The sequence below is a fragment of the Dipodomys spectabilis genome, unplaced genomic scaffold (genome assembly GCF_019054845.1).
Source record: "Dipodomys spectabilis isolate Male_0828 unplaced genomic scaffold, ASM1905484v1 ptg000329l, whole genome shotgun sequence".
NCBI lineage: Eukaryota > Metazoa > Chordata > Mammalia > Rodentia > Heteromyidae > Dipodomys > Dipodomys spectabilis.
Genome location: NW_024871006.1, coordinates 5,430,406 through 5,455,175, shown reverse-complemented (window position 1 = coordinate 5,455,175; position 24,770 = coordinate 5,430,406). Strand labels below are relative to the sequence as shown.

Here is a 24,770-nt window from a genome sequence, read left to right as displayed (position 1 = left end):
AGATAGGACCTCCCACATTATTTTTTACTATAATGTAAGATTGACTTAAATGGTTTGGATTCATGTCCAAAGGCCAGAGCCTGTGTTAAAGTTTTGATCCTTCCTGCATATTAGCGGCTAGTCATGGGACTGAGACCCAGAGAATTTTCATGGTTAATTGGAAATTAAATTCCTACCCAGGCAGGCTTTTTTTTTTTTTTGAACTGTCCCTAAGCTTCTTTTCCTCAAGGCTAGCACTTTACCACTTAAGCCACAGTGCCATTTCCAGCCTTTTCTACTTATGTGGTAGTGAGGAATCAAACCCAGGGCTTCATGAATGCTAAGCAAGCACTCTACCAGGACTTTTTTTTTAATGTCAGTTCTGGGGCTCAAGGCCTGAGCACTGTTCCTGAGATTCTTTTTCCTCAAGACTAGCACTCTACCACTTGAGCCACAGTTCCACTTCCAGTTTTCTGAGTGGTTTATTGGAGATAAGAGTCTCATGGACTTTCCTACCTGGACTGGCTTTGAACCATGATCCTCAGATCTCAGCCTCCTGAGTAGCTAGGATTACAGGTGTCAGCCACTGGCATCTGGCAAAGTATGTAGTTTTGCTGGTCCTAGGGCTTGAACTCAGGGCCTGGGCTCTGTCCCTGAGTTTCTCTGTGATCAAGACTAGTGCTCTACCACTTGAGCCACAGCGCCACTTCCAGCTTTTTACTGCTTATGGGGTGCTGAGGAATCAAATCCAGGGCTTTATGCATGCTAGGCAAGCACTCTACCACTGAGCCAAATCCCCAGTTCCACTTTCAGCTTTTTGATGGTTAATTGGAGATCAGAATCTCACCAGTCCCTGCCTGGCCTGGCTTTGAACCAAGAAGTGTAGATCTCAGCCTCTTGAGAAGCTCAGATGACAGGCATGAGCCACCAGTGTCTGGCCAGGGACTTCTGAGACAATGATTCTGGGTGGGTGGGATGGGTGGGTGAGTGAGGCCACCCAACCTCAGACAACCTTCAGGACTTCTGCCTCAGGGCCACATCTCATTCATCCTCCACAGAGAAGCTCAGGAGGTGGTCCTTATAGGCAAAAAAATCTCAAAAACCAGGCCAACATCTAGTCCCATGTTCTGCCCATCTCCCCATGTCCAGCCCCACCCCTGCCCTTGGGATGACCCAACACTTGCTCCCTGACTCTGACGAAGGTCATGAGGGCCGGCTCTGTGACACGGGCTGGCTCTGTGACATGGGCGGACTGGACTCTGGGAGGATGGCCCTGGAGATATTGACAAGTCTGCCTCTGGACACAGGATGGATAAAGGGACAAACAATTATACATATATATATATATATATGTACTATATGTGATATTATATATGTATATATTATATACGTATAGTGTGTGTGTGTGTGTGTGTGTGTGTGTGTGTGTGTGTGTGTGAGACAGTCCAGGGGCTTGAACTCAACCTGGGCACTGTCCTGAGCTTTTTCACTCAAGGCTAATGTTCTACCATTTGAGCCTCAGTTCTCAACCTCCTGGCTAGCTGGGATTACAGGGGTAAGCCCTCAGTGCCCAGCTAAAGATAATCATTTTTGCTTGGGGCTTTGTCTTGTGTTGTGTTGCTTTTTGGTGTTTTCTTCCTTGGAACGGGATCAATCCCAGGACACTGCTTGCCAGGCAAGCACTTCACCATGGAGCTACATCCCAGCCTGAGAAATGTATGTTCAACAAATATCAAAAGGTCCAGATTCAGCAATTGAAATCAACAACTGAAAAGGTAGTTAAACCCCCACCACACCCACTTCTGGATGCTAAGCTACACTTTTATCTCCCTCAACCGCAACACAAATTAATCTTTCTCTACTTTATTCCACCTTCCCGTTAAACCATTCTTTAAAAGCTTAGCCCGACCTTTGCCAAAATAGTCCAATAGAACTGTGCCCTCTATCTCCTCTTTACTACCACCATGGCTAAGGAAAATCTAACGCAGGAGGATATGTTTTGGAGCCTCTATTCCTCTAAAAGAAGAAGCCAGGTGCCAGTGGCGTACACCTGTAATCCTGTAATCCTAGCTACTCAGTAGGCTAAAATCTAAGGGTCGCAGCTCAAAGCTAGACAGGGCAGGAAAGTCCATGAGTGCTGTCCCTCAGCGAGCGCTCTACCACTTGAGCCACAGCGCCACTTCCGGTTTTCTGGTGGTTTATTGGAGCTAAGTGTCTCATGGACTTTCCTGCCCGGGCTGGCTTTGAACTGCAATCCTCAGATCTCAGCCTCCTAAGTAGCTAGGATTATAGGCGTGAGCCACCGGCGCCTGGCTGCACGAAACTTTTATCTCCAAATAACTACCAAAAAGAACAACAAAAGAAAAGCTAGAAGTGGAGCTGTGGCTGTAGTGATAGAGTGCTAGCCTTGAGCAAAAAACCCCACAGACAGTATATTTTGAATTCAAACCCCAGGATGGGCTTGAAAAACAACAGCAACAAAAAAATCTTAATAGGTGGAAATTTAAAAAAAAAAATGAATGAAACGGAGACAAAAGGGTCTGGGAAGGTGGCTCAGTGGTAGAACACTTGCCTTGCATGCTCGAGGCCCTGGGTTCGATTCCTCAGAACCACATAAGAAAAAAGCCGGAAGTGGCGCTGTGGCTCAAGTGGTAGAGTGCTAGCCTTGAGCTGAAGAGCTGAGGGACAGCGCCCAGGCCCAGGGTTCAGGCCCCACGACCGGACCAAAAAAAAAAGAAAAAAAGAAAGAAAAAGCTGGACACTGGTGGTTCATGCCTATAATCCTAGCTACTCAGGAGGCTGAGAGCTGAGGATCTCAGTTCAAAGCCAGCCTAAGCAGGAAAAGCTGTGAAGTTCTTATCTCCAAAAAACCATCAGACAACTGGAAGTGGCACTGTGGCTCAAGCTGAAGAACTGAGGGACAGCGCCCAAGCCCAGACCTCAAGCCCTATGACCAACAAAAAAAGGAGGAGGAGGGGCGGGGGGAGGAGGAGGAGGAGGAAGAGGAAAGAAAGAAGAAAAGAAAGAAGAAGAAAAGAAAGGAAGCCAGGTACTGGTGGCTCACGCCTGTAATCCTAGCTACTCAAGAGGCTGAGATCTGAGGATATTGGTTCAAAGCCAGCCCAGGCAGGAAATCCATGACTTTTTTTTTTTTTTGTCGGTCGTGGGTCTTGAACTCTGGGCCTGGATGTTGCCTCTCAGCTCTTCAGCTCAAGGCGAGCACTTTACCACTTGAGCCACAGCGCCACTTCTGGTTTTCTGGTGGTTAATTGGAGATAAGAGTCTCAGGTACTTTCCTTCCCAGGCTGGCTTTGAACTGCGATCCTCAGATCTCAGCCTCCTGAGTAGCTAGGATTACAGGTGTGAGCCACCAGGGCCCAGCTCCATTTTGTTTTAAAATTTGTAAGCTGGGGCTGGGAAGGTGCTCAGTGGTAGCGTGCTTGCCTAGCATGCATGAAGCCCTGGGTTTGATTCCTCAGCACCACATACACAAAGAAGGCTGGAAGTATCACTGTGGCTCAAGTAGTAGAGTGCTAGCCTTGAGCCAAAGAGGCTCAGGGACAGAGCCCAGGCCCACCAGGATGGGGGGGGGGGGGGGGAGTGGTGGCTCCAGGCTAGTGGAGGTGGCCCAGATGTGGCACCAACCACTGAGAAAGCACAGAAAGATACTTGAGGGGGGTCAGGGGGCTGAGACTCCCAGCTCTCCGGGGCTCCAAGCCAAGCCTAGGAGGAATCCAGTGGCAAACTTAGAGGCAGATGCCTCAGCAGTGGGTCTGGGAACGGTCTGCTCCGGTAGGACTAAGTAAGTGCTCCCCGCCGGCTTCTGCGGGTACAGTTCCAGGGCCCTGGCAGCTGCAGAAACCAGCTGCAGCGAGGAAACAGAGCAGATTTCTTTGCATAAAGAACTTGGAGGAAGAAAGAAGTAATGAAGGGTGCCAGCTCCACAGTTTCTGTTGACTTTTCGCTTTTCTTGATAGGACAAGCTATTTGGGGCCATATTTATTTGCTGTGATGTCTGTCTGGCAGTGGTGGGGGTGGCTGCCAAGGATGCCACAAGCAGCAGGACACTGGGCTCAAGCACGGGGCCAGCACTAAAAAGAAGAGAGGAAAAGAGGGGAAGGGAAGGGAAGGAAGGAAAAGAGAAAGGAAAGAAAGAGAAAGGGAAGGAAGGAAGGAAGAAAGAAAGGGAAGGAAGGAAGGAAAGAAAGAAAGGGAAGGAAGAAAGGAAGGGAAGGAGGGAGGGAGGGAGGAAAAAAGAAAGAGAAAGGAGAGAAAGGGAGAGGGAAGAAAGGAAGGAAAAGAAAGTGTCTCCTATAGGGCCAGGGCAAGTTTGCCTGCAGCTTATTTTTTTATTGTTATTATAAAGGTGTTTTAGGGCTGGGAAGGTGGCTCAGTGGTAGAGTGCTTGCTGGAATGCATGAAGCCCTGGGTTTGATTCCTCAGTACCATATACACAGAAAAAGCCAGAAGTGGTGCTGTGGCTCAAGTGGTAGAGTGCTAGCCTTGAGCAAAAGCAGCTCAGGGACAGTGCACAGGACCAGAGTTCAAGCTCCAGGACTGGCAAAAAATAAAAGCTAAGGGGTGATGTAGGGAGGGTTGCAGTTGGATGAGTTGGGTAGAGAACATTTCTTTTGGGACAGGGCCGTCCCTCCCTCCCTGCAGCATTGCCTGCAGCATTTGATGTCCCTTGGTTCGGGCTTGTCAGCCATGCTACAGCCCCCCTGTGTGAGCACACCCCACCCCACCCCCACAGCCTGCACCTCACCATCATGGAGAAGTGACCCCGAACCCGACGCCTATGTGGCTTGCCAGACAAGAGTGATTCCGTCCTTGGTCTCCAGTCCAGACATGGTATGTCTTCAGCCAGCTTGCCCGGAACTGGGGTGGGCTACACCCGTTACTTACCAACGGGACCGTCTCAGGCCCTTCCCTAGTTCTTGACAAATGCTTATGGAAGTTGAAGCTCCCTCATTTTCTCAAAGGTATAGCAGAGACAAGAGAAGGCTAGAAGTGGGGGGTGGGGAGAAAGCCCTTTCTAGCCAGGTGCCGGTGGCTCACGCCTGTAATCCTAACTACTCAGGAGGCTGAGATCTAAGGATCATGGTTCAAAGCCAGCCTGGGCAGGAAAGTCTGTGAGACTCTTATCTCCAATAAACCACTCAGAAAACCGGAAGTGGCGCTGTGGCTCAAGTGGTAGAGCGCTAGCCTTGAGCTGAAGAGCTGAGGGACAGCGCCCAGGCCCAGAGTTCAAGCCCCAAGAACTGACAAAAAGAAAAAAAAAACAAAAAACCCTTTCTAGAATCACTACCAAGCATGGCAAGAGCTGGAGCTTGGTAGGGCAAGGCAATGGCGGGTGTGCGGCACCCAGCCGGCCTGAATCTGTGAGGTTCTCTTCTGTTCTGGTGCTGGCAGCACCAGCAGAGGTCAGCCTTGCATCCTTGTGGTAGTTCAGCTGGGCAGAAGGCGGGAGCTGAGGGATGTGGGTTGTTAGTGAAAGAGTGGGTGGGATGCTGACCCAGAGACCCCCCTACTCCACTACATCCCCCCACCCCCACCTGGCTGAGAGGACCAGGCTGCAGGCCCAGGAAGATCTGAGGGAGGGATGCCATGGGGTGCTGAGGACAGGCCCAGGTCACAGGCAGGGAATCTACTCTCGTAAGGGATGGAGGCAGGAGGAGGCTGGGCTGCCTTGGGAGCTGAGGGTGTAGGTTTCAAGGTGCAAAGTTGAAGCTGGGCTCCAGAGAGACAAGGGGATTGAGAAGAAGATGCCAGAAGTCTGAAGCACAACTCTGTTGATCCCAGCAAAGCCTCAGCTATATACATTTTGCATCTTTGTCAAATGCTTGCATGGCATTGTTCCGGGACCCACAGCAGACAGGACGTGTCCTACCTCATTCTCTTCCAAACAACCTTCCTCTACCAGACTCCCTCACATGAGCCCCCAGGCCCAAAGCCAAGAAAAACACTTCCTCAAGTAAAAGAGCAAGTACTTGCAGCCCCGAGGGTTGGAGTCGATGCCTTTGCTCACTCGTGGCCAGCTCTTGGCACGGCAGGGTCTGCAACAGGTACCGGCGGTGGCTCACGCCTGTCATCCTCGCTACTCAGGAGGCTGAGCTCTGAGGATCGCGGTTCAAAGCCAGCCCCGGCAGGACAGTCCGTGAGACTGTTATCTCCAATAAACCACTGGAATACCAGATGTGCAGCTATGGCTCAAGGGATAGAGCCTTGGCCTTGACCACAAAAACGCAGGGACAGCACCCAGGCCCTGAGTTCAAATCCCAGGACTGGCACAGGCGCGCGCACACGGCCTTCACTCCTAACCACCCGGGAAGGCGCCTGGGTTCCATCGCCCGGGTCTCAGTGGCCCAGCTGGGACGAGGCGGAGGCGCCCGCTGGGCAGCACCGTGGGCAGGGCGGGGCGGGGCGGGGCGGGGCCACCTCCGAGAGTCCTGCCCGGGCCCCAAGCCTCGGCCCTCCGTGCCCGGACCGCCATCCGCTGGACTGCGCTCCAGACCCTCGCCGGAGCCTCATGGGGGTCCCGCGGGGCCGGGCCTTGCGGTTCCTGCTCCTGCTGGCGGCCGGCGGCTCCGGGATCCTCCTCGCGCTGTACTCCCGCGCGGGGGAGCCGTCGCCGAGGTCCGGCCCAGCAGCTAGGTAGGGCTGCGGGGAGAGGCGCGCGGGGGGGGGGGGGGGGTGCGGGGAGAGTCGCGGGACGAGCCAGGGCGCGGGGCGGGGCACACGGGACGAGATGGGGCTGCTGGGAGAGGGGCGCGCGGGCTGGGCGCGCGGGGCGGGGCGCACGGGACGAGTCGGGGCGCGGGAAGAGGCGCGCGTGGGGAGCGCGAGGAGAGGCGCGCGGGACGAGACGGAGCTGCGCCGGGAGAGGCGCGCGCGGGGGGCGCGCGGGGCGGGGCGCGGGGGGCGCGCGGCGCGGGGCGCGGGGCGCGGGGAGGGCGCTGCGTCCCGGCCGCAGACCCCTCGGCAATGGCCCGCCGCGGGGACCGGCCGCGGCCCTCGGTCCCCGGAGCTCCCGCCCGCGTCACCCTAGAGCTCCCCGGGCTCCTCGGGTCCCCACGTGGGGCCTGACCCCCGCGCCCCCGCCACCCCCCCCCCCCCGCGCGCACACACACCTTGATTACCCCTATCCGCATGACTATAAACCACCGGTCACCGGCTGATGGACAAAGCACCGTCCTCCAGTTCCCAGCTTCCCGCGCCCGCCCCGCGAGGCTGGTTTTGTAGCTCTAAAAACAAAAACCAGAACCAGAACCGCACGGAGCCGGCCGCGCCGCGGGCCCCGCGGGCAGCGGAGCAGCTGCGGCTGAACACGCCGCTGCGGGCGCCCGGCTCCAACGCGGCATCCCGAACCTACAGATTCAGCCAGGGGCAGGCACTCCGCGTGGACAGTCTATTTATGTATGTATGTATGTATGTATTTCAGCAATCCCAGGGCTTGAACTCAGGGCCTGGACACTGTCCCTGAGCTTCTTTTGCTCAAGGCTAGCACTCGAGCCACAGCGCCACCTCTGGCTTTTTCTGTGTGTGTGGTGCTGAGGAATCGAACCCAGGGCTTCATGCACACGTTAGGCAAGCACTCTACCACTTGCCACCTTCCCAGCCCTGGACAATCTATTTTTAAGGCATGATGTGGGTAGAGCTGGGGGAGGGCGTGACTCCTAGAAGAAGAGGTAGCTTCTGGGTCTCCCTCTCACCCCGCGCTGACTCCTCCCGGGCTCTGCTCCCTCCGGTGCGCCCTGGTACCCACTTCTCATTTGTGCACTTAGGGGGGCAGCCTAAGAGTCCGCTTTAGGCAGGGGACCATTGCAGTTCCCAAAGAAGCCTCCAGAGGATACTTTACTTCAACTGGCAGGCGATCCACGCTGCACCCCAATTCTGAGTTTGGGAGGTGGGAAAAACACCTCAAGTTTAAAAAGTCTCTGCTCACAACGCTTTTCCCTACCGAGCACTTGCACATGCGCACTCTCCGCCGGGCTCCAGGTATAGGGGGAAGAAAGCAAAATTAGTAGCTAACTGCGAAGAGATCAAGTCAAAGAACAGATTCAAGTTGCAAAATCAGACATAACACATTTGCAAATGGCCAAGTTGAGTCTTAGAAGGAAGAGAGCTCTAGTCCCCTCTTTTAAAAACACCTAAGATAACTTATATTCAGTTTTGGATGTTTCCATTCTATCTCAACAAAGCTAGCTTTCTTTTCTTCCTCCTCCTCCTCCTTCTCCTCCTCCTCCTCCTCCTCCTCCTCTACCTCCTCTTTTTCTTTTTCCTCTTTCTCCTTCTTCCCCTCTCCAGTCTCTTCTTTCCTCTCCTCTCCTCTCCTCCCCTCCTCTCTCTCTCTCTCTCTCTCTCTCCAAAATCAGTATGACTCAGGAACCTGCCCATTTCCTGCTGTTCCTCAGTGATGTTTGTGTGTGTGTGTTCCAGCTTCAACTCCAGGGCAGGACAGGGCAGGTCAGGACAGCTCCCAGGGTAGGTAGGTGAGTAGGTGGATATTTAGCGCAGGATGGGAGATGAATGGCCTTCTGGGTAGTGCCAGCAGGCTTTGCTGCCAGGAAGCCTGAGGACAGTTCAGGAAGAGTTGCTGGGACAGGGTCTGAGGAGCCCAAAGAGGGGGCTCTCTCGGCACCTGAGAAGAGTCTAATCCAAAATCTGCTCATGGATTATGAGGGCTCCTCAGAGACAGGAGAAATTCTAGAACTGTTCCTTTTGTGTGTGTGTGTGTGTGTGCATGCATGCGCCTGTATCCTGGGGCTTGAATTCATGGTTCAGAGTCTGGATGTTATCCCTGAGCTTTTCTTTTCTTTTCTTTTCTTTTTTCTTCAGGACAGTTCTCTACCACTTGACCCTCAGCTCTACTTCTGACTTTTTGGAAGTTCACTGGGGATAAGAGTCTCATGGACTTTCCTGCCTGGGCTGGCTTTGAACCATAGTCCTCAGATCTCAGCCTCCTGAGTAGCTAAGATTACAGGTGTCAGGGCCACCAGGGCCAGGCTAGAATTTTTTTTGATTGTTTTAATAGAGATGGGATAAGGGTTAACACAGGGAGGGCTGTCAGTTACAATCTATTGTCAACCTTTTGCAAAAGGGTCCTAAGTCAGTAACAATATAACCTCAGTTGAGGAAATTTAGTTTTATCAAAAAGGCACTATGCATGCCAGGCACCAGTGGCTGACACCTGTCATCCTAGCTACTCAGGAGGCTGAGATCTGAGGATTGCAGTTCAAAGCCAGCCTGGATAGGAAAGTCCATAAGACTCTTATCTCCAATAAACCACCAGAAAACCAGAAGTAGTGCTGTGGCTCAAGTGGTAGAGTGCTTGCCTTGAGCTGAAGAGTGCAGTGACAGCACCCAGACCCTGAGTTCAAGCCCACAACTGACAAAAAAAAAAGAAAAGAAAAAAAGCACTATGTTGAGTGGTTCACACTGTGATTCTAGCTTCTCAGGAGGCTGAGATCTGAGGATCGCAGTTCCAAACCAGCAAAAATCCAAAAGTGGAGCTGTGGCTCAAGTGGTAGAGTGCCAGCTGAGCAAAAAATTCCAGCAAAAGCATGGGGGCCCTGAGTTCCAACCCCAACACTGGCATTGAAAGAGAGAGGAAGGAAGGAAGGAGGGAAGGAAGGAAGGAAGGAAGGAAGGAAGGAAGGAAGGGAGGAAGGAGGGAAGGAAGGAGGGAAGGAAGGAACTGGAGCAGAGTCCTGGTTGTCATCTACCTTCTTTCTCCCCCTCCCCACCCCTGCAGACTCCCTTGTGGTCTAAAGTTTACCCCATTCAGCCAGGTGCTCATTGGACTTACCTGGCAGGGGCGGGGCAGGGTGGGGGGTGGGAGTGGGATTGGAATCCATGGATCAGAATCTCCTGGGGTGGCAGGGAACAGTGACTTGTTTCCAGGGGCTCTCCTGGGCAGCCTACACTGAGCAAACCCCACCTTCTTGGGGAGAGGGTCATGGTGCACCAGGGGGCGGGGCTTCAAGGCTCTGTGAGTGACAGGTGGCTAGTTCTCTGCTCTTCCCACCCGCTGCCCCCCCAAGCCCTTTCAGGAAACCTGGTGAGTCAGATCACCTGAGTTTGTTTCAGCACCAATAAGAGGCCTTTGAGGCTTTTGCAAAGAACTGGTCCCAGGTTCTTGCCGCCTGCTTCCTTGTGGCTGCTGGCGTAACAGCTGCCTTTGGATGGTTCAGTGGCTTTATTTCTTTCTCACTGTCCCTCCACCCTACAGTGGGGGCCTCTGCTTAGTCTTTCAGAATCAGGAGTCCCTTACACCTCTCCAGAATGGACAGTCAGAGAGATGTTCTTTGCCTTCCTCATTCAGGAACAATAGTGACAGAGGAGACTTAGGAGCCCAGCACCACCTTGGTCCTATTGTAGAGATGCAGACACTGAGACTGTTCTGCCAGCAAGTGGTAGAGTCAGGAGACAAAGCCACGCCCTCCACCAGGAAAAAGCTGCAGGAGCAGGGCACATGCAAAGGGCCTCATTCTCCGACTTCGACAACTCCCCCGCCCCCACAATCACAAACCCAGGGCCAGCAGTCTTTCTTGCTTAACATTTTCACATTTTAACCATTTATCTGTTCCTGTGAATTTCACATTTCTCCCACTCATTGAGAGGTTTCTCTCACTTGTGACAGTATTTAGTATTTTACATGCTGAAAGATTTGAACAAGAGGGGGCTGGGAAGGTGGCTCAGTGGTAGTGCGCTTGCCTTGCATGCATGGGGCCCTGGGTTCGATTCCTCAGCACCAATAAGCAAAAAGAAAAAAGCTGGAAGTGGCGCTGTGGCTAAAGTGGTAGAGCGCTAGCCTCAAGCTGAAGAGCTGAGGGACAGTGCCCAGGCCCAGAGTTCAGGTCCCACGACCGGACCCAAAAAAAAAAAAAAAAGATTTGAACAAGAGGACTGGGAAGGTGGCTCCGTGGTAGAGTGCTTGCCTAGCATGCATGAAGTCCTGGGTTTGATTCCTCAGTACCACATACACAAAAAAAGCCAGAAGTGGCACTGTGGCTCAAGTGGTAAGAGTGTTAGCCTTGAGCAAAAGAAGCTCAGGGATAGTGCCTAGGTCTTGAGTTCAAGCTGCAAGACTAGCATTTAAAAAAAAAAAAGGGCTGGGAAGGTGGCTCAGTGGTAGAGCGCTTGCCTTGCATGCATGAGGCCCTGGGTTCGATGCCTCAGCACCACATAAGCAAAACAAAAAGCTGGAAGTAGCCCTGTGGCTAAAGTGGTAGAGCTCTAGCCTTGAGCTGAAGAGCTGAGGGACAATGCCCAGGCCCAGAGTTCGGGCCCCACGACCAGACCCCCCCCCAAAAAAAAAGATTTGGATAAGACTAGAAAGTGGAAACAGAAACGTCAAAAGAACAGACATCTGGGTGCGGGTGGTGGGTCACACCTCTAACCCTAGCTTCTCAGGAGGCTGAGATCTGAGGATCATCATTCAAAGCCAGCCCTGGCTTTGAGATGCTGTGAGACTCTGATCTCTAATTAACCACCCAAAATCTAGAAGTGGATCTGTGGCTCAAGTGGTAGAGCATTAGCCTTGAGCACAAAAGCTCAGGAATGGCGCCCAGGCTTGGATTTCAAGCCCCAGGATCAGCAAGAAACATAGAAAAAAATAGAAAAAGACACCAAATGGTGTCTATTTTTGGTCAGCCCCAGAGCCAAGGGAGTCAGTCCAGAAGCTTCCTCAGGGTTGGGGTGCCATTCCCAGGGGTGCTTGGTACCAAGCCAAACCCGTGCTTTATCCCTGCCATTTCCTCCAGGCACATCGTGTCAACTCAAGCATTCTTTCAAACCAAGACATGGAAGTCTGGGCCCAGAAAGGTACAGTGTTCGGTCACCCCATGGCAGTTTTCCACATCCTCAGGCTAGTGGGGGGAAGAGGGGAGAGCTGAGCACACTAGAACATCCTCTTGAGATTGCTGAGTCTGAGTGGTCCGGAGCTCCACGCTGAGCTGCTGGTAAACTTGAAGTACCTCAGACCCAACCACCAGGGTATCCTTTACTCCTAAAGCACAGAAGGACGAATAAGGAAGTTCTGCTGGGGTCTAGCCAATGGAAAAGTTCTTGGTAATTTGCACCTGAATTGGTCAGGTAGAGCCAGAAGCTGATGGCTCACACCTGTCCTGTCAGCTATAGGTGAGTCTGAGATTAAGAAATGTTCAGGGGGGCTGGGAAGGTGGCTCAGTGGTAGAGCACTTGCCTTGCATGCATGGGGCCCTGGGTTCGATTCCTCAGCACCACATAAGCAAAAAGAAAAAAGCCGGAAGTAGCGCTGTAGCTCAAGTGGTAGAGTGCTTAGCCTCGAGCTGAAGAGCTGAGGGACAGCGCTCAGGCCCAGGGTTCAGGCCTCATGACTGACAAAAAAATAAAAGAAATGATCCAGGCCAGCCCAGGCTCCTGCCTCCCACCTCCCCCCCCCCCCCCCAAAAAAAAATCACAACTCTCATCTCAACAGAAAAGGCTAGGCATATCAACACATACCTGTCAGCCAGCTACAGTGGGAAGCATGGATAGGAAGATCACAGTCCTGGAGCTGGCTGGGCAAAATTGAGACCCTATTTCAAAAAATTAACCAGAGCAAGCAGGGTGCAGGTAGCTCATGCCTGGAATCCTAAGCTACTCAGGAGGCCGAGCTCTGAGGATTGCGGTGCAAAGCCAGCTCAAGCAGGAAGTCTGTGAGACTCTCATCTCCAGCTAATCACAGAAAAAGCTGGGAGTGGAGCTGTGGCTCCAGTGGTAGAGCGCTAGCCTTGAGCTGAAGGAACTCAGGGACGGGGCCCAGGCGTAGAGTTCCAGTCCTAGAACTGGCAAATAAATAACCAGAACAAAAAAGGCTGGAGGTATGGCTCAAGTGGCAGAACACCTCTCCAGCAAGCTTGAAGCCCTGAGTTCAAACCTCAGAACTGAAAAAAAAGGGGGTGGGGGCAGGTGGGTTTTACACTCTACCCCTAGAAATGACTTTTAACTATAAATCACATTCAAACTATTCACAATGGAGAATTATCTCCAAATTCGGGCCAGATGTTGCATTGTTGCTCAGAAGGTTCAATAACGTCAGGACTCTAGCCCACAGCCCTAAGTAATACCTGCAGAGCTCTTTACCCACGTTCTCTTGGAATGGAGAGCTAGGAGGTAGCGATCCCAGACGATTAACTGGTGGATGGAACAGTTCCCCTGCCTTGCCTTGGTCCTGGGATAGGGGCCTGGCCTCCCCCTCCCCGGCCACCAGCTCTGTGCACTGCTGACCCATAAAGGATTAACACAGGCTTAGAGTTGTTTTCAGCTCCCAAGAGGCTGAACTGGGACATGTGACCCGAGTCTCAGGGACTCAAGGAGAAAAGACTTCAGTGCATACAAGAGCTTAGTGAAGGCCCAAGGTGCAGACACTGAGCAAGAACGGAAGCTAATGGACCTTGGCCAGCAGGCTGCCTCTTCTGAGTGCCTGGATCAGGTCATCTTTGTTTTCCCAAAGCTTTTTCAACCTCAAGCTACTTGATGCCAACAGACATATCTCCCTATCTGGTTTGTGTTGTGTTGTGTTTATTTATTTCATGCTAGTACTGGGGTTTGAACTCCAGGTCTTGTTCTGTTTGGCTTTTTCTGCTCAAGGCTGACAATCTACTACTTGAATCACAGCTGCACTTTGGAGTTTTTGTTTTGTTTTTTAAGATTTTTAATCTATCTATCTGGTGGTTACTTGGAGGTAAGAGTTTCATGGGCTTTTTGCCTGCATTTATTTTGACCTTACTCCTCAGATCTCAGCCTCCTGAGTAGCTAGGATTATAGGTGTGAGTAATGGCATCTAGCTAGTCTTGATTTGTTTGGGGGTTTTTGGTGGGCTAATCCTGTGGGGAGGGGTTGTTTTTTTGTTTTTGTTGTTGTTTTTTGTTGGTCCAGGGGCTTGAACTCGGGGCCTACATGCTCAAGGCTAGCTTGCTTCCACTTGAACCACAGCTTCACTTCCAGCTTTTTTTTTTGGTCAGGGGCTTGAACTCAGGGTTTGGGTATGGTCCCTGAGTTCTTTTGCTCAAGGCTAGCACTCAAACTTTGAGCCACAGCACTACTTCTGGTTTTCTGGTGGTTTACTGGAGATGAGAGTCTCAAGGACTTTCCTGCCCAGGCTGGTTTTGTTTTGTTTTGTTTTTTGCCAGTCATGGTGCCTGAACTCTGGGTCTGGGCACTGCCCCTCAGCTCTTCAGCTCAAGGCTAGTGCTCTACCACTTGAGCCACAGCACCACTTCCAGCTTTTTCTGCTTATGTGGTGCTGAGGAATCGAACCCAGGGCCTCATGCATGCAAGGCAAGCACTCTACCACTGAGCCCAGGCTGGTTTTGAACCACGATCCTTAGATCTCAGCCTCCTGAGTATTTAGGATGACAGGTGTGAGCCATGGGTGGCCAGCTCAGTTTTGTGGGGTTTTGACTGCAGTTTTGCAAACCTTCGTAATTTTAGACATTCATACATTACATTAGAGCCGAAATAGCTGAACAGAAATTCTTTGACAGACAGCTACACAACGGGCTTTATTCAGAAGTTCCAGTAGCCCTCCCCCAGGTCAGATTCTGATATTAATTCTGATACTGAAGCAATAGATTAGGCTGGGGCCTCTGGAGACTCCCTCCCTCCCTCCATGCCTCTGGATTCCCTATTGCTGCTGGACAGCAGGCGCCCGTTCTCCGGCTGTGCGAAGGTGCTGGCAGGATCACACCCTACATACACACACATTCCTTGTGTGTAGGTGCACCACCCCAGTCTCTACCTCCAGCATCACAGGACCGCCGAGGCCCATAGAGGCCTCAGGACACCTGCAAAGACCCAGTTTCTAAGTCCGGTCACTTGAGTAGCTAGTTTTTTCTTTGATTTAAAAAAAACAAAAAGCTAAAAGGGGAAACGTTGTCTTTCCAGCTCACGGCTTCTGAGGTTTCAGGCATGGGCCATGTGACTCCATTGTTTCAGAGACCTAAGCTGAAGGAGAACATCACTGACATTATAGCAGACAGCCTGCGTCCGTCAGGGAAGAGAGAAACGGGGGGGGGGGGGGGGGGACCTAGGTCTCACCTCTACACATTTCTACAACCGCCCAATAATGCCCTTAAATTATAAACTCATCTAGGGAACGCCTCACTGATGAAGGCAGAGCTCTCCTGAGCTAAACTGGCTCCAGGTCGGATCCTTAACCCAGAATCCTTTGGGAGGGGTCTTTATGTGCAGCCAACCCATAAATCCCATCCCAGGTGGGAGAGGAGAGACGGGGAGGGGTGGTACTCAACAGACTGAACACAGCACCCGAAGGTTGCTCTCAAGTGCTAGAGGAGCTTGGGTGGCATCTAGGAGAGAAAGGACTGGCCTGGCTAAATCCAGAAAACTCTCTAATGCCCACCTACCTGGCTGTTGGGCCACAAACTTGACCTGAGCCAGCAGACCCAGGGGTGGCCCCAGGCTGGAAGGGGGAAGGGAGGCTCTTCCCCCCCCAACTGTCCTGTGGGGTCTGTGGGCTCCCCTCCCCCCCACATAACAGGGCTCAGCCCCCTCTTCTCGCCGCAGAGCCAGCCCTGCCAGCGCCCACTCTCCCTGGCCATTCAGCGTCACCAGCGCTTCCGGGGGCTGTTCAACCTCTCCACACCAGTGCTGCTGTGGGGGGGGCCTGTTCACCCCAGAGCTCTGGGACCACCTGAGCAGGCGTGGAGACCCCTACAGTTGGCAGGGGCTGTCCCAGCAAGGTAACGCCTCTCCCCTGCCTCTCCTCTGCCTTCTGACTCAATGCACCCCTTCTACCTGCTGTTGGCCCCAGGCTGGACCAGGGATGACTGCCTTCACTGCACCCACACCTGAGCTCATGCCTTTTGCTTCACATCCTTCCTTCGAGCCCCCAGGGCTCCGGGAAGGGTCCTGGGGCCCCGTGGTTCTCCCTGGCATGGCCGGGTCCAGTGTCCAACAGTGGCTGAGGACAGAGGCCAAGCAGCGTCCACACAGGACCTCGCGAGATCTACCATGGAGACATCACACCACCTCATGCCTCAGATTCTTCTGCAATGCAGTCTTGAGAGAACTAGTTATTCCAGTTCTTCAAGCCCAGCTGGGGCCCCAGGTCTCCCACCCCCCACCCCCCCAACCCCCCACCTCCCCCACTCCCCCCAACCCCCCCCCACCCCCCCCACCCCCGGCAGGCTTTTCTCAGCTGTCTTTCCCCATTGGCTCCCCTTCTCTGCCAAACCCCTCTGCTTCCTGGGCACTAGGTGGGCACTGGGAAAGACAGCCCACAGCAGGAAGGACCCGAGGGCCCTGGTGCCAGCCCTCAGGGCTGCTTCTGGTCCTTATTCACAGCCATTGCCTCCACCCTGAGCCTTCTGAACAGCTCAGAGAGTGCCAGGCTCTTAGCCACCCCCAGGAAGCCACCTGCGGGCTGCATGCGGTGTGCCGTGGTGGGGAACGGAGGCATCCTGAACGGATCTGGGCAGGGCCCGAACATCGATGCCCACGACTATGTGTTCAGGTCCGAGGGGGGTAGGCCCTGGGAGGGGTGGGATGCAGGAGCTGGTGGGGAGCCCCGTTCAGCTGCCCTGAAGGCCAGGCCCAGGTGGCACTGATTTGGAGGTGGCGTCACGGCTGCGATGGGGCGGATGCTTAGCCAACTCTGAGGACAGTGCTCACTGGCCCAGGGGAAAGGGGATTCAGGAGGAGGGGGCCACCCTGGTGTCCCTTGGGGGCTGAGGGAGTGGGGATCGGGCTGGGCTGTGGGCCCAGCAAGTGGTACAGAGGCTACTGGGGCTCTGCCTGGCCTGTGGAGGTGATTGAGCGGCATAGCCGCAAAGATACCCATAAGCCTCTGCTCTGGGCAGGCTCAATGGAGCGGTCATTAAAGGCTTCGAGCACGACGTGGGCACCAAGACCTCCTTCTATGGCTTCACCGTGAACACAATGAAGAACTCCCTCATCTCCTACCAGCACCTGGGCTTCACCTCTGTGCCTCAAGGACAGGTGAGGCCTGCCGTGGTGTGCCATTGTGGTGGGCAGTGGGGGCCATGTTCCCCGGGCTCCCAGATCCTTCCTTAGCCAGTTGCTGAAGAGTAGTGCAGGATCTTGGACCGCTGAGCCTGGAGGCAGATCTGGTCAAGGGTTCCTTGTCCTTTAAGGCAGCTCCGGCCTGCTTTGGGCCGGGGAGGGGAATAGCCGCTCGCTACTGAGTGCTGATGAAGGCCCAGCCATCTGATGGCGGCCCTGTGAACCCCGCTTTGCTTGGGAGATTAAACTCCAGTGTCTTTGACTTGGAAAGTCAGCATAGGCCAGGGTTCAAATCCAGACCGCCCACCCCAGAGCGCTCAGCTTCTCCAGGGAGATCAGCACTGGTGGCCCACACCTATAATCCTAACCACACAAGAGGCTGAGGTCTGGGAAGGTGGCTCAGTGATAGAGCGCTTGCCTTGCATGTATGAGGCCCTGGGTTCGATTCTTCAGCACCACATAAGCAGAAAAAGCCAGAAGTGGCGCTGTGGCTTGAGTGGTAGAGTGGTTGCCTCGAGCTGAAATGCTGAGGGACGGCGCCCAGGCCCAGAGTTCAAGCCCCACAACCAACAACAACAACAAAAAAAAAGAGGCTGAGGTCTTGAAGATCATGGTTTGAAGCCAGCCTGGCCAGGAAAGTTCTATGAGACTCTGATCTCCAATTAACAAATTAAAAAACAAAAGCTCGAAGTGTCTCAAGCGGTAAAGCACTAGCCTGAGCAAAAAGGCAGTGCCCAGGCCCCTAGTCCAAGCCCAAGAACCAGCACACACACTTGCACACATGTGCACACCCACACACAAACACTTCCAAACCACGGATATTATCACATATTATGACTTCAGGAGTCAGGGGTTTGGGAGTGGTTTAACAAAGGTGGTTCTGGCTCAGGAGCTCTGAGGTGGTTGGTGTCTATCATCGAAGGCTGGAGCGGTAGCCATGATGCAGCCCCCACATCCTGACCTCTTGTAGACTATTCTCAAGTAGTCCCTCTTGAGGGACCAAGAGACAAACAGCAAGGCAGCTGTGGTACCTTTTATGACCTAGTCCACAAAGCCATACACCACTGTGTTTCTGGTAGCTGCATCCGGTCAGCTACTGGGGCTTGAACTCAGGGCCTGGGTCCTGTTCCTTCGCTTTCTCAATCAAGGCTGGCATGCTACCACTTAAAGCTCCACTTCCAGCTTCTTGCTGGTTACTTTTGCCAGGACTGGCTTTGAATCACAATCCTCAGATCTCAAGCTCCTGAACAGCTAGGATTCCAGGCGTGAGCCACTGGTGCCTGGCTCTATAATTTCTGTGAGAAAAAAAAAATTCTATATATTAGTCACCATAGCCAGTTCATACCCAAGAAGATGGCAAGTAGACATCACCTCTTCTAGAGAGGTAGAGAGGGACTCCAAAGGGTTTGTGAGCCGGTGTTGGCTCACGCCTGTAACCCTAGCTACTCAGGAGGCTGGGTTCTAAGGATGGCGGTCCAAAGCCAGCCTGGGCAGGAAAGTCTGTGAGACTCTTATCTCCAATAAACCACCAGAAAACCGCAAGTGGCACTGTGGCTTAAGTGGTAGAGCGCTCACCTTGAGCTGAAGAGCTGAGGGACAGCATGCAGGCCCAGAGTTCAAGCCCCATGACCGACAAAACAAAAAACACCAAAAAGCTACCACAATTGCTCAAAGTGGAAATGGAAATGGCATGAAAGGGAACTCCCCAGTCAGACTTGGGAGGAGGGGGGACAGAAAAAACTCAGTGGAGGGCTGCTCTGTCAAAGCAAGGCATGAATGTGGCCTTCTCTGACACCCCAACAGGACCTACGGTATCTCTTCATCCCCGCAGGCATCCGTGAATACCTGATGCTCAGATCAGCCATTCTAGGAGTCCCTGTCCCTGAAGGCCCTGATAGAGGGGACAGGTGCGTCACCAAAAGGTGGTGGTGTCGGGCTGTGGCACAGGCCGGTGACCCCGAGGTGGCTCCCACAGTCTCTGGTGGGGGAAGGGAGGGAAGCGCTGTGGAGATCAGAAAATTTCCAAGAAGTCAATCATTGCTCAATGGCTCAATGTGTTCATTAAGCACAGTGTCTACTGTCCTACTCTGGGAAGAGCCCAGTGTCCCTTCTGGTCCCCTTTTCTGAATGGGGTGGACAGGCCTGGGTGCTTTAGCTTCAGGCTGCTGTCTCCAGCTGCTCAAAGCCACAGCCAGCCACAGCAGAGGCCTTTTCTTGCTGGCCTTGGAGAACATTGTTCTAGAAGCTGTGAGTCGGGACAGTATCTGTACCATTCATGGGGGAGGTGGTAACAGGTGTGCATGCTCCCCAGGCTCTGCCCAGGAGACAGGAGCACTGGCCCCGTCTCCTGAGAGACAGAACAAAGGCCCCCTGTCTTCTCTCCCACCTTCCTGCTCAGTGGCCCCGGCTGCAGGGTTGTGTGAGCCTTATCCTCAGTCTGCTCCCTGCCTGTCCCAATGCCTTGTTCCCGGGTCAGGGGCTTAGAATCTGTGCCCACTGTGGCTGAGGCCGGCAGCCTCTACTCAGGGCTCCCAGGGCATCACCCCCACCCCTCCAAAGGCAGTTTGGGAGGGTGGTCCTTATGGACGGAGTCACAAAACCCAGTCCTGTGTCACCGGCCAGCCGGGCCCCACCCCCGCCCCGGTGTTACCCAACAATTGCCCCCAATGCCACTGTTGGTCATGAGAACTCAGGATGGGCTCTGTGACACGCGTGGGGATGGGCTCTTGGGGGGACTGCCCCAGACACACCGAGTGGCCATAAGCCTCCTCAACACCAATGAGCTCCCCCTCCCACACCCCCAATCCGTCCCCCACCCAATCCCCCTCCCAGTCCCGATCCAACCATTCTGTCATCCCTGCTGGAGGCGCAGCCCCCTCCCCTTCCCCTTCCCCGACCCGAGGCTCTTCCTCTCGCCAGACCTCCCACCCTCCCACCCCCAATGCCTCTCACCCTGCCACCCCCAATGCCTCTCAGCCCTCTTCCAGGGCTTCCTCCCTGTCTCCCAGCCCTCATGTCCAACACGTGCCTCGAGGGGCTTCTTCCCAAGGTCCCACTCCCCCTGCCTCCAAATCTCCCTCCCAGTCTGGCCTAAAGCCTCTCTCCCGGAACCCTTCCCTGACCCCCGGGAACTCTGTGACCACGTCCAGGTCCCCTTCCCACAGCCCTGGCACCTCGGCCTCCTACATCGGGCCTGTCCGGTCCATCCCCTCCTACATCACCCCCTACGTACCGCGCTTCATGAAGGAGCCTCCGTTCTTCCAGCCTCCCACAGCCCCGCTCCCTCAAACCAAGTGCTTCCCTTGCCCCTTCCCCTGCAAGCCCCAGGAGCCCCCTCCCCCTCCGCCCCCTCCAGACTCGCTCTACTTTCCCCTGCTCCCCCCGCCCCCCCACCTCCCCCAGGTGAACTGCTCCTACGCCACCCCCCCCAGCCCTGTTCATCCCCCCCTCCTCTCTCACCTACTCCCCCCCCATCGACGTCCTGGTGGGCGGAAAGCCACACGTGGTGCCCACCGTGCTGCCGGCCACCTTCTACACGCCTTTCTCCCGCTACTACTCCCAGCCTCGGCCCTACCGCACGCGGCGCCTCACCCCCTTCCCCCTGCCCTCCCAAATGCACTACGACAGCCCTGGGCGCTCCGTCCACTTCTATCGTGGATCCTAGGCCGCACACCTATTTTGGACCAGAAGCCTCTGCCAGAAAATTCAAGCTCCTGCATCCAGCCTTCATCAGCTACGTGACACAGAGGTACCAAGGCAGGGAGGAGGGGCAGGCGAGGGGGGCGGGTGGGGAGGGCCAGCCTCCTGGTGCTTACCCTGGTCCCCAGCCTCCTGGTGCTTACCCTGGTCCACATCCACGCTGCGTCAGCTCCTGGACCCCAAGCACTGGTGGGTGGCTTCCCCTTGTATCCTGGCTACTCAGGAGGCTGAGATCTGGGGATCACAGTTCAAAGCCAGCCTGGGCAAGAAAGTCCATGAAGATAGTACGCAGGCCTTGCATTCAAGCCCTAGTACTGGACTGGTGTGCGTGTGTGCGTGCGTGTGTGCACACACACACATACACACACACACCCCTTGAGCACTACACTTGGTTTCTTCATCTACTATTTGATTTGTTGCTTGATGATGTTTTAGTCATCAGGAAAGTCAGAATAAACCATACACATTTAGTTCCTAGGAACTTTCACCAGGGCGGAAGCTGGGTGTGCGGGAGCTAGAAGGTGAGAAGCAGGAGTGGGTATTTGGAGCAAAGTGCCATTACCTGGAAGCCCAAATCCAGCCAACACAAGGCCACCTGAGAAACCAACAGCCTGCCCTCCCTCCCACTTGACATTAAGGTGGGATGGGTGGCATCTGGTCCTGTCTGGAGACTGGACAGGGAATAGGAGGCAGAGGCCAGGACTTCTGGTGAACACCTCACTCCAAAGAACTATCCCGTCCCATACATCAATAGTGCCATGGGTGAGAAACCCTGCTATAGATCACAGACACACGCACATGCACTCACCCCAGGACAAGGAGGTGGCAAAGAGGGCTGACAAGTGGAACCTGGCACCATTATATCCCAATTCTGCAGAGGAACAAACAGGCTTGGGGAGCTGAGGGGACACCGGCCTGGCCAAGCCTGGCCACGAATCCGGGTCTGAGGCTAGGGACTTGTAGGCATCATCGTACCAGAGAGCCCAGACCCAGGACCTGAGCAGCTCATTCAAGATTCCTGCTTGGGTCAAGATGTGGGGTGAAACTTAGGTTTCTCTCCAGGTCACTGTGAACGGTGTGCAGCAAAGGTGTTGTAGGGCAGGAGAAAGCAGGGAGGGCCTCACTGAGTTCCTTCCTCACACAGTTAATTTCAACCAAATATCCTCACACTTAAGTTCACTTGGCGTTTCCCCAGAATCAGGGGATGGCTTGGGATCGAAGGACCAGAAGTTTGCGAATGATTTTCAAATGTATTCGAATGGGTAGCTACTCACTGTAAACTTAGACCTACCAAGCTAACTAGTATTTGACCTCTGAGTATCTTAGGTTTCATGTTTGTTTGTTTTTTGCCTCCAGGTTTTTGAAATCAAAGTTGATTAACACAAATTTTGGAAACATATATATGCCTAGTACTGGAGCCCTTGTGCTACTGACCGCTTTACATACCTGTGACCAGGTAGGTGGCGGTGTTCTCTTTCAGGAGCTAAAAGGAACAGGGAACTCTGTTCCTTTTGGAACAAGGAACTCTGACCCCGTTTTCCTTCCCTGAGGCCTGCCACCCACATAGGTGGCAGAGGATTCCCCCCAGCAGGGTGCCTTGTCCACTCACGTGCCCACTGGCCATCAGAGGCCTCTAAAGAATGGGCCGGGGCCAGGACCCCTGTCCCAGTGCTTTCTCTGCCTTTCCTCTATATGGTCTGTTTAAGGAGCCCATTTTCAGACTGCTCTTCTAAAAGCAAAATCTCAACAGAACCGGGTAAGGACAGCCTTTATATAGCCGAGGTTTACAAAGCTTTACTATTATGGGATAGGATGTGATCCTCTGGTGTGTAGAGGTAGGAAGAGGTTGAACAGTAGTTTTCAGAGGCTGAGCCTCTGTAAAAGCCTGCTTGAGAGTGGGCCCAAATGCCATTCAGGCTGTATAGCTTTCCTGGATTCTAATGCAAGACTTGGAGCTGTCACTGTTGGAGCTGGAGTCAGGCTGTAATGGGCTGTTGGCTTCCGTCCTTGAAGTCATACTCAAGGTCTAAACTCAGGATGCATTTACTTTCTTCCCCTCTTTATGGCATCTGTTCAGTGAGAGTAAAGGGCCTATGAGGTCAAAGTTCCTATGAGGTCATACAGCCAGCTGAGGGACCATGTAGAGAGCAATGCCAGGGCGAGCTTGTGAGTTTCTTTGCGCTGGCCATGTATCCTTCTGAATTCATGTCACGCCTGTCTACACACTAACCACTGTCTTGGTGTCCAGGTCAGTGCCTACGGATTCATCACAAGCAACTACCAGAACTATTCTGACCACTATTTCGAACGAGAAAAGAAGCCATTGATATTTTATGGGAACCACGATCTGCCCTTGGAGGCTGCCCTGTGGCGGGACCTGCACGAGGCCGGCATCCTTTGGCTGTACCAACGCTGATCCCCAAACACCAAGTGTTTGGCTTCTCACACAGCTGTAACTCTGGTCCCAAGTGGCCAAAAGCCATTTTGACTCCTCCACCTCTGAAAGGGGCTTTGTCCCCCTTGACCACCTCCTCCTTCACAACAGAAGACAGACTCCCAAGTGCCGTCAAAGCCTGTTCGAGGCTGGGGCACCACCCACCTTGTCGTAGGCTCCTGAGAGAAAACTCTTCTCCGAGTCTTAGACAGTCATCCCCACTTTGTCCAAGGGAAGAGCAAGCGGACTGCTCTGGACTCTTTCCCAAACGGAAATTACCACTCCCAAGTTGTGACAGTGACCTTGACAAGGCGCAGACAAAACCCCAGATGAGCAGCTCAAAGCCAATTGTTGGTACTGAATTTCACAACGCAAGTGACACCAGGCAGGGTTCTGTTGGTAACCAAGATCAAGCAGCAGCGCGGGCAAATTGCTTGCTCACTCTCCAGCAAACCCTCCCACTGGCCCATCAAGCCCCCCCCAAACGCCAAAGTAGCTCAATTGCTGAGGACACCTATAAAGAACGGAAGATCCATTGGAGAAACATGCTTCTGCCCATGAGAGAGCGAGAGGCAGAATTTGATTTGAGAGTAGAGAATTGCATAAACGACCAATGACCATTGTCTTCTTTTGTGTTGGTTAACATAGAGTAAAGCTTAGAAAGCACAGGGTGTCAAACATGGAGTTTTATGATCAAATTCTAACAAGGGACTTAGAACAGGGGATAGCAGGATGACACAGCCCAGGGAGACAGGAATCTTACCATGCATGGTGCTTTTATCTCCAGCATCCTGCCACCACCACTGCCCCTACCCCCAGCCCCCTGCGCGCCAAAAGAAAAGCCAAATCAGGAACAATGGGAGGCACCGGTGCTAGGTCAGCGGCTCTGACACCTGCATGCCATAGAAGTCCCATCAGAGATGACTTATTAATAGGTTGTTACTGGGTATTGACCCCAGCATGGCTTCAGTAGATGGGAACTTCTATAGCTAACAGGCAGTTTCCTAATTTTATGGCCTCTTAGGTGACTTTAAATCTTAGACCCTGAGGGCCTCCCCAGGAACTGCTGGCCAGCTTCTCAAGGCAGCAATCCACCAAGGCCAAGGAACTGGCTTCTGATTCTGGCACTGGTTTGGGAGGATGAGGAGGGACTCAGTCACCAGACACAGCAGCACTTCAGAAACCCAGACATGGCTGAGCAACATGACACTTGGGCTTTGATTACTAAAGCAGCTATTTGGGGGAAAACAGCATCCTGCTGCCCTGGAGGGGTAGGTAAAGCAGGGGTCAGGTAAAGCCTCGGCTGGTGGGCTCATCACACAGCCCCTCTGCCAGAACACTTGAATGTAGTCAATTGTGAAAATACACAAGGTAGCCGGGTGCTGGTGGCTCACGCCTGTAATCCTAGCTACTCAGGAGGCTGAGATCTGAGGATCGCGGTTTAAAGCCAGCCCTGGCAGGAGAGACCGTGAGACTCCTATCTCCAATAAACCACCAGAAAATCGGAAGTGGCGCTGTACTCAAGTGGTAGAGCGCTCGCCTTGAGCTGAAGAGCTGAGGGACAGTGCCCAGGCCCAGAGTTCAAGCCCCACGACCGACAAAAAAAAAAAAAAAAGAAAATACACAAGGTATCCAGTCTCTTCTAGTCCCT

At 53.5% G+C, this 24,770-nt stretch overlaps 1 protein-coding gene across 1 annotated transcript; it reads left to right on the top strand.

Annotated features, from left to right (window-relative positions):
* Window positions 1-6,508: 6,508 nt before the first annotated feature.
* Window positions 6,509-23,739, top strand: St6galnac2 (ST6 N-acetylgalactosaminide alpha-2,6-sialyltransferase 2). The gene is given in 10 exon segments (XM_042702707.1): window positions 6,509-6,633; window positions 11,745-11,805; window positions 15,529-15,621; window positions 15,623-15,704; window positions 16,309-16,477; window positions 16,824-16,962; window positions 18,790-18,893; window positions 20,651-20,734; window positions 22,042-22,141; window positions 22,934-23,739. Coding segments are annotated over 10 exon segments (1,125 nt in total). The 3' UTR covers window positions 23,102-23,739.
* Window positions 23,740-24,770: the final 1,031 nt, after the last annotated feature.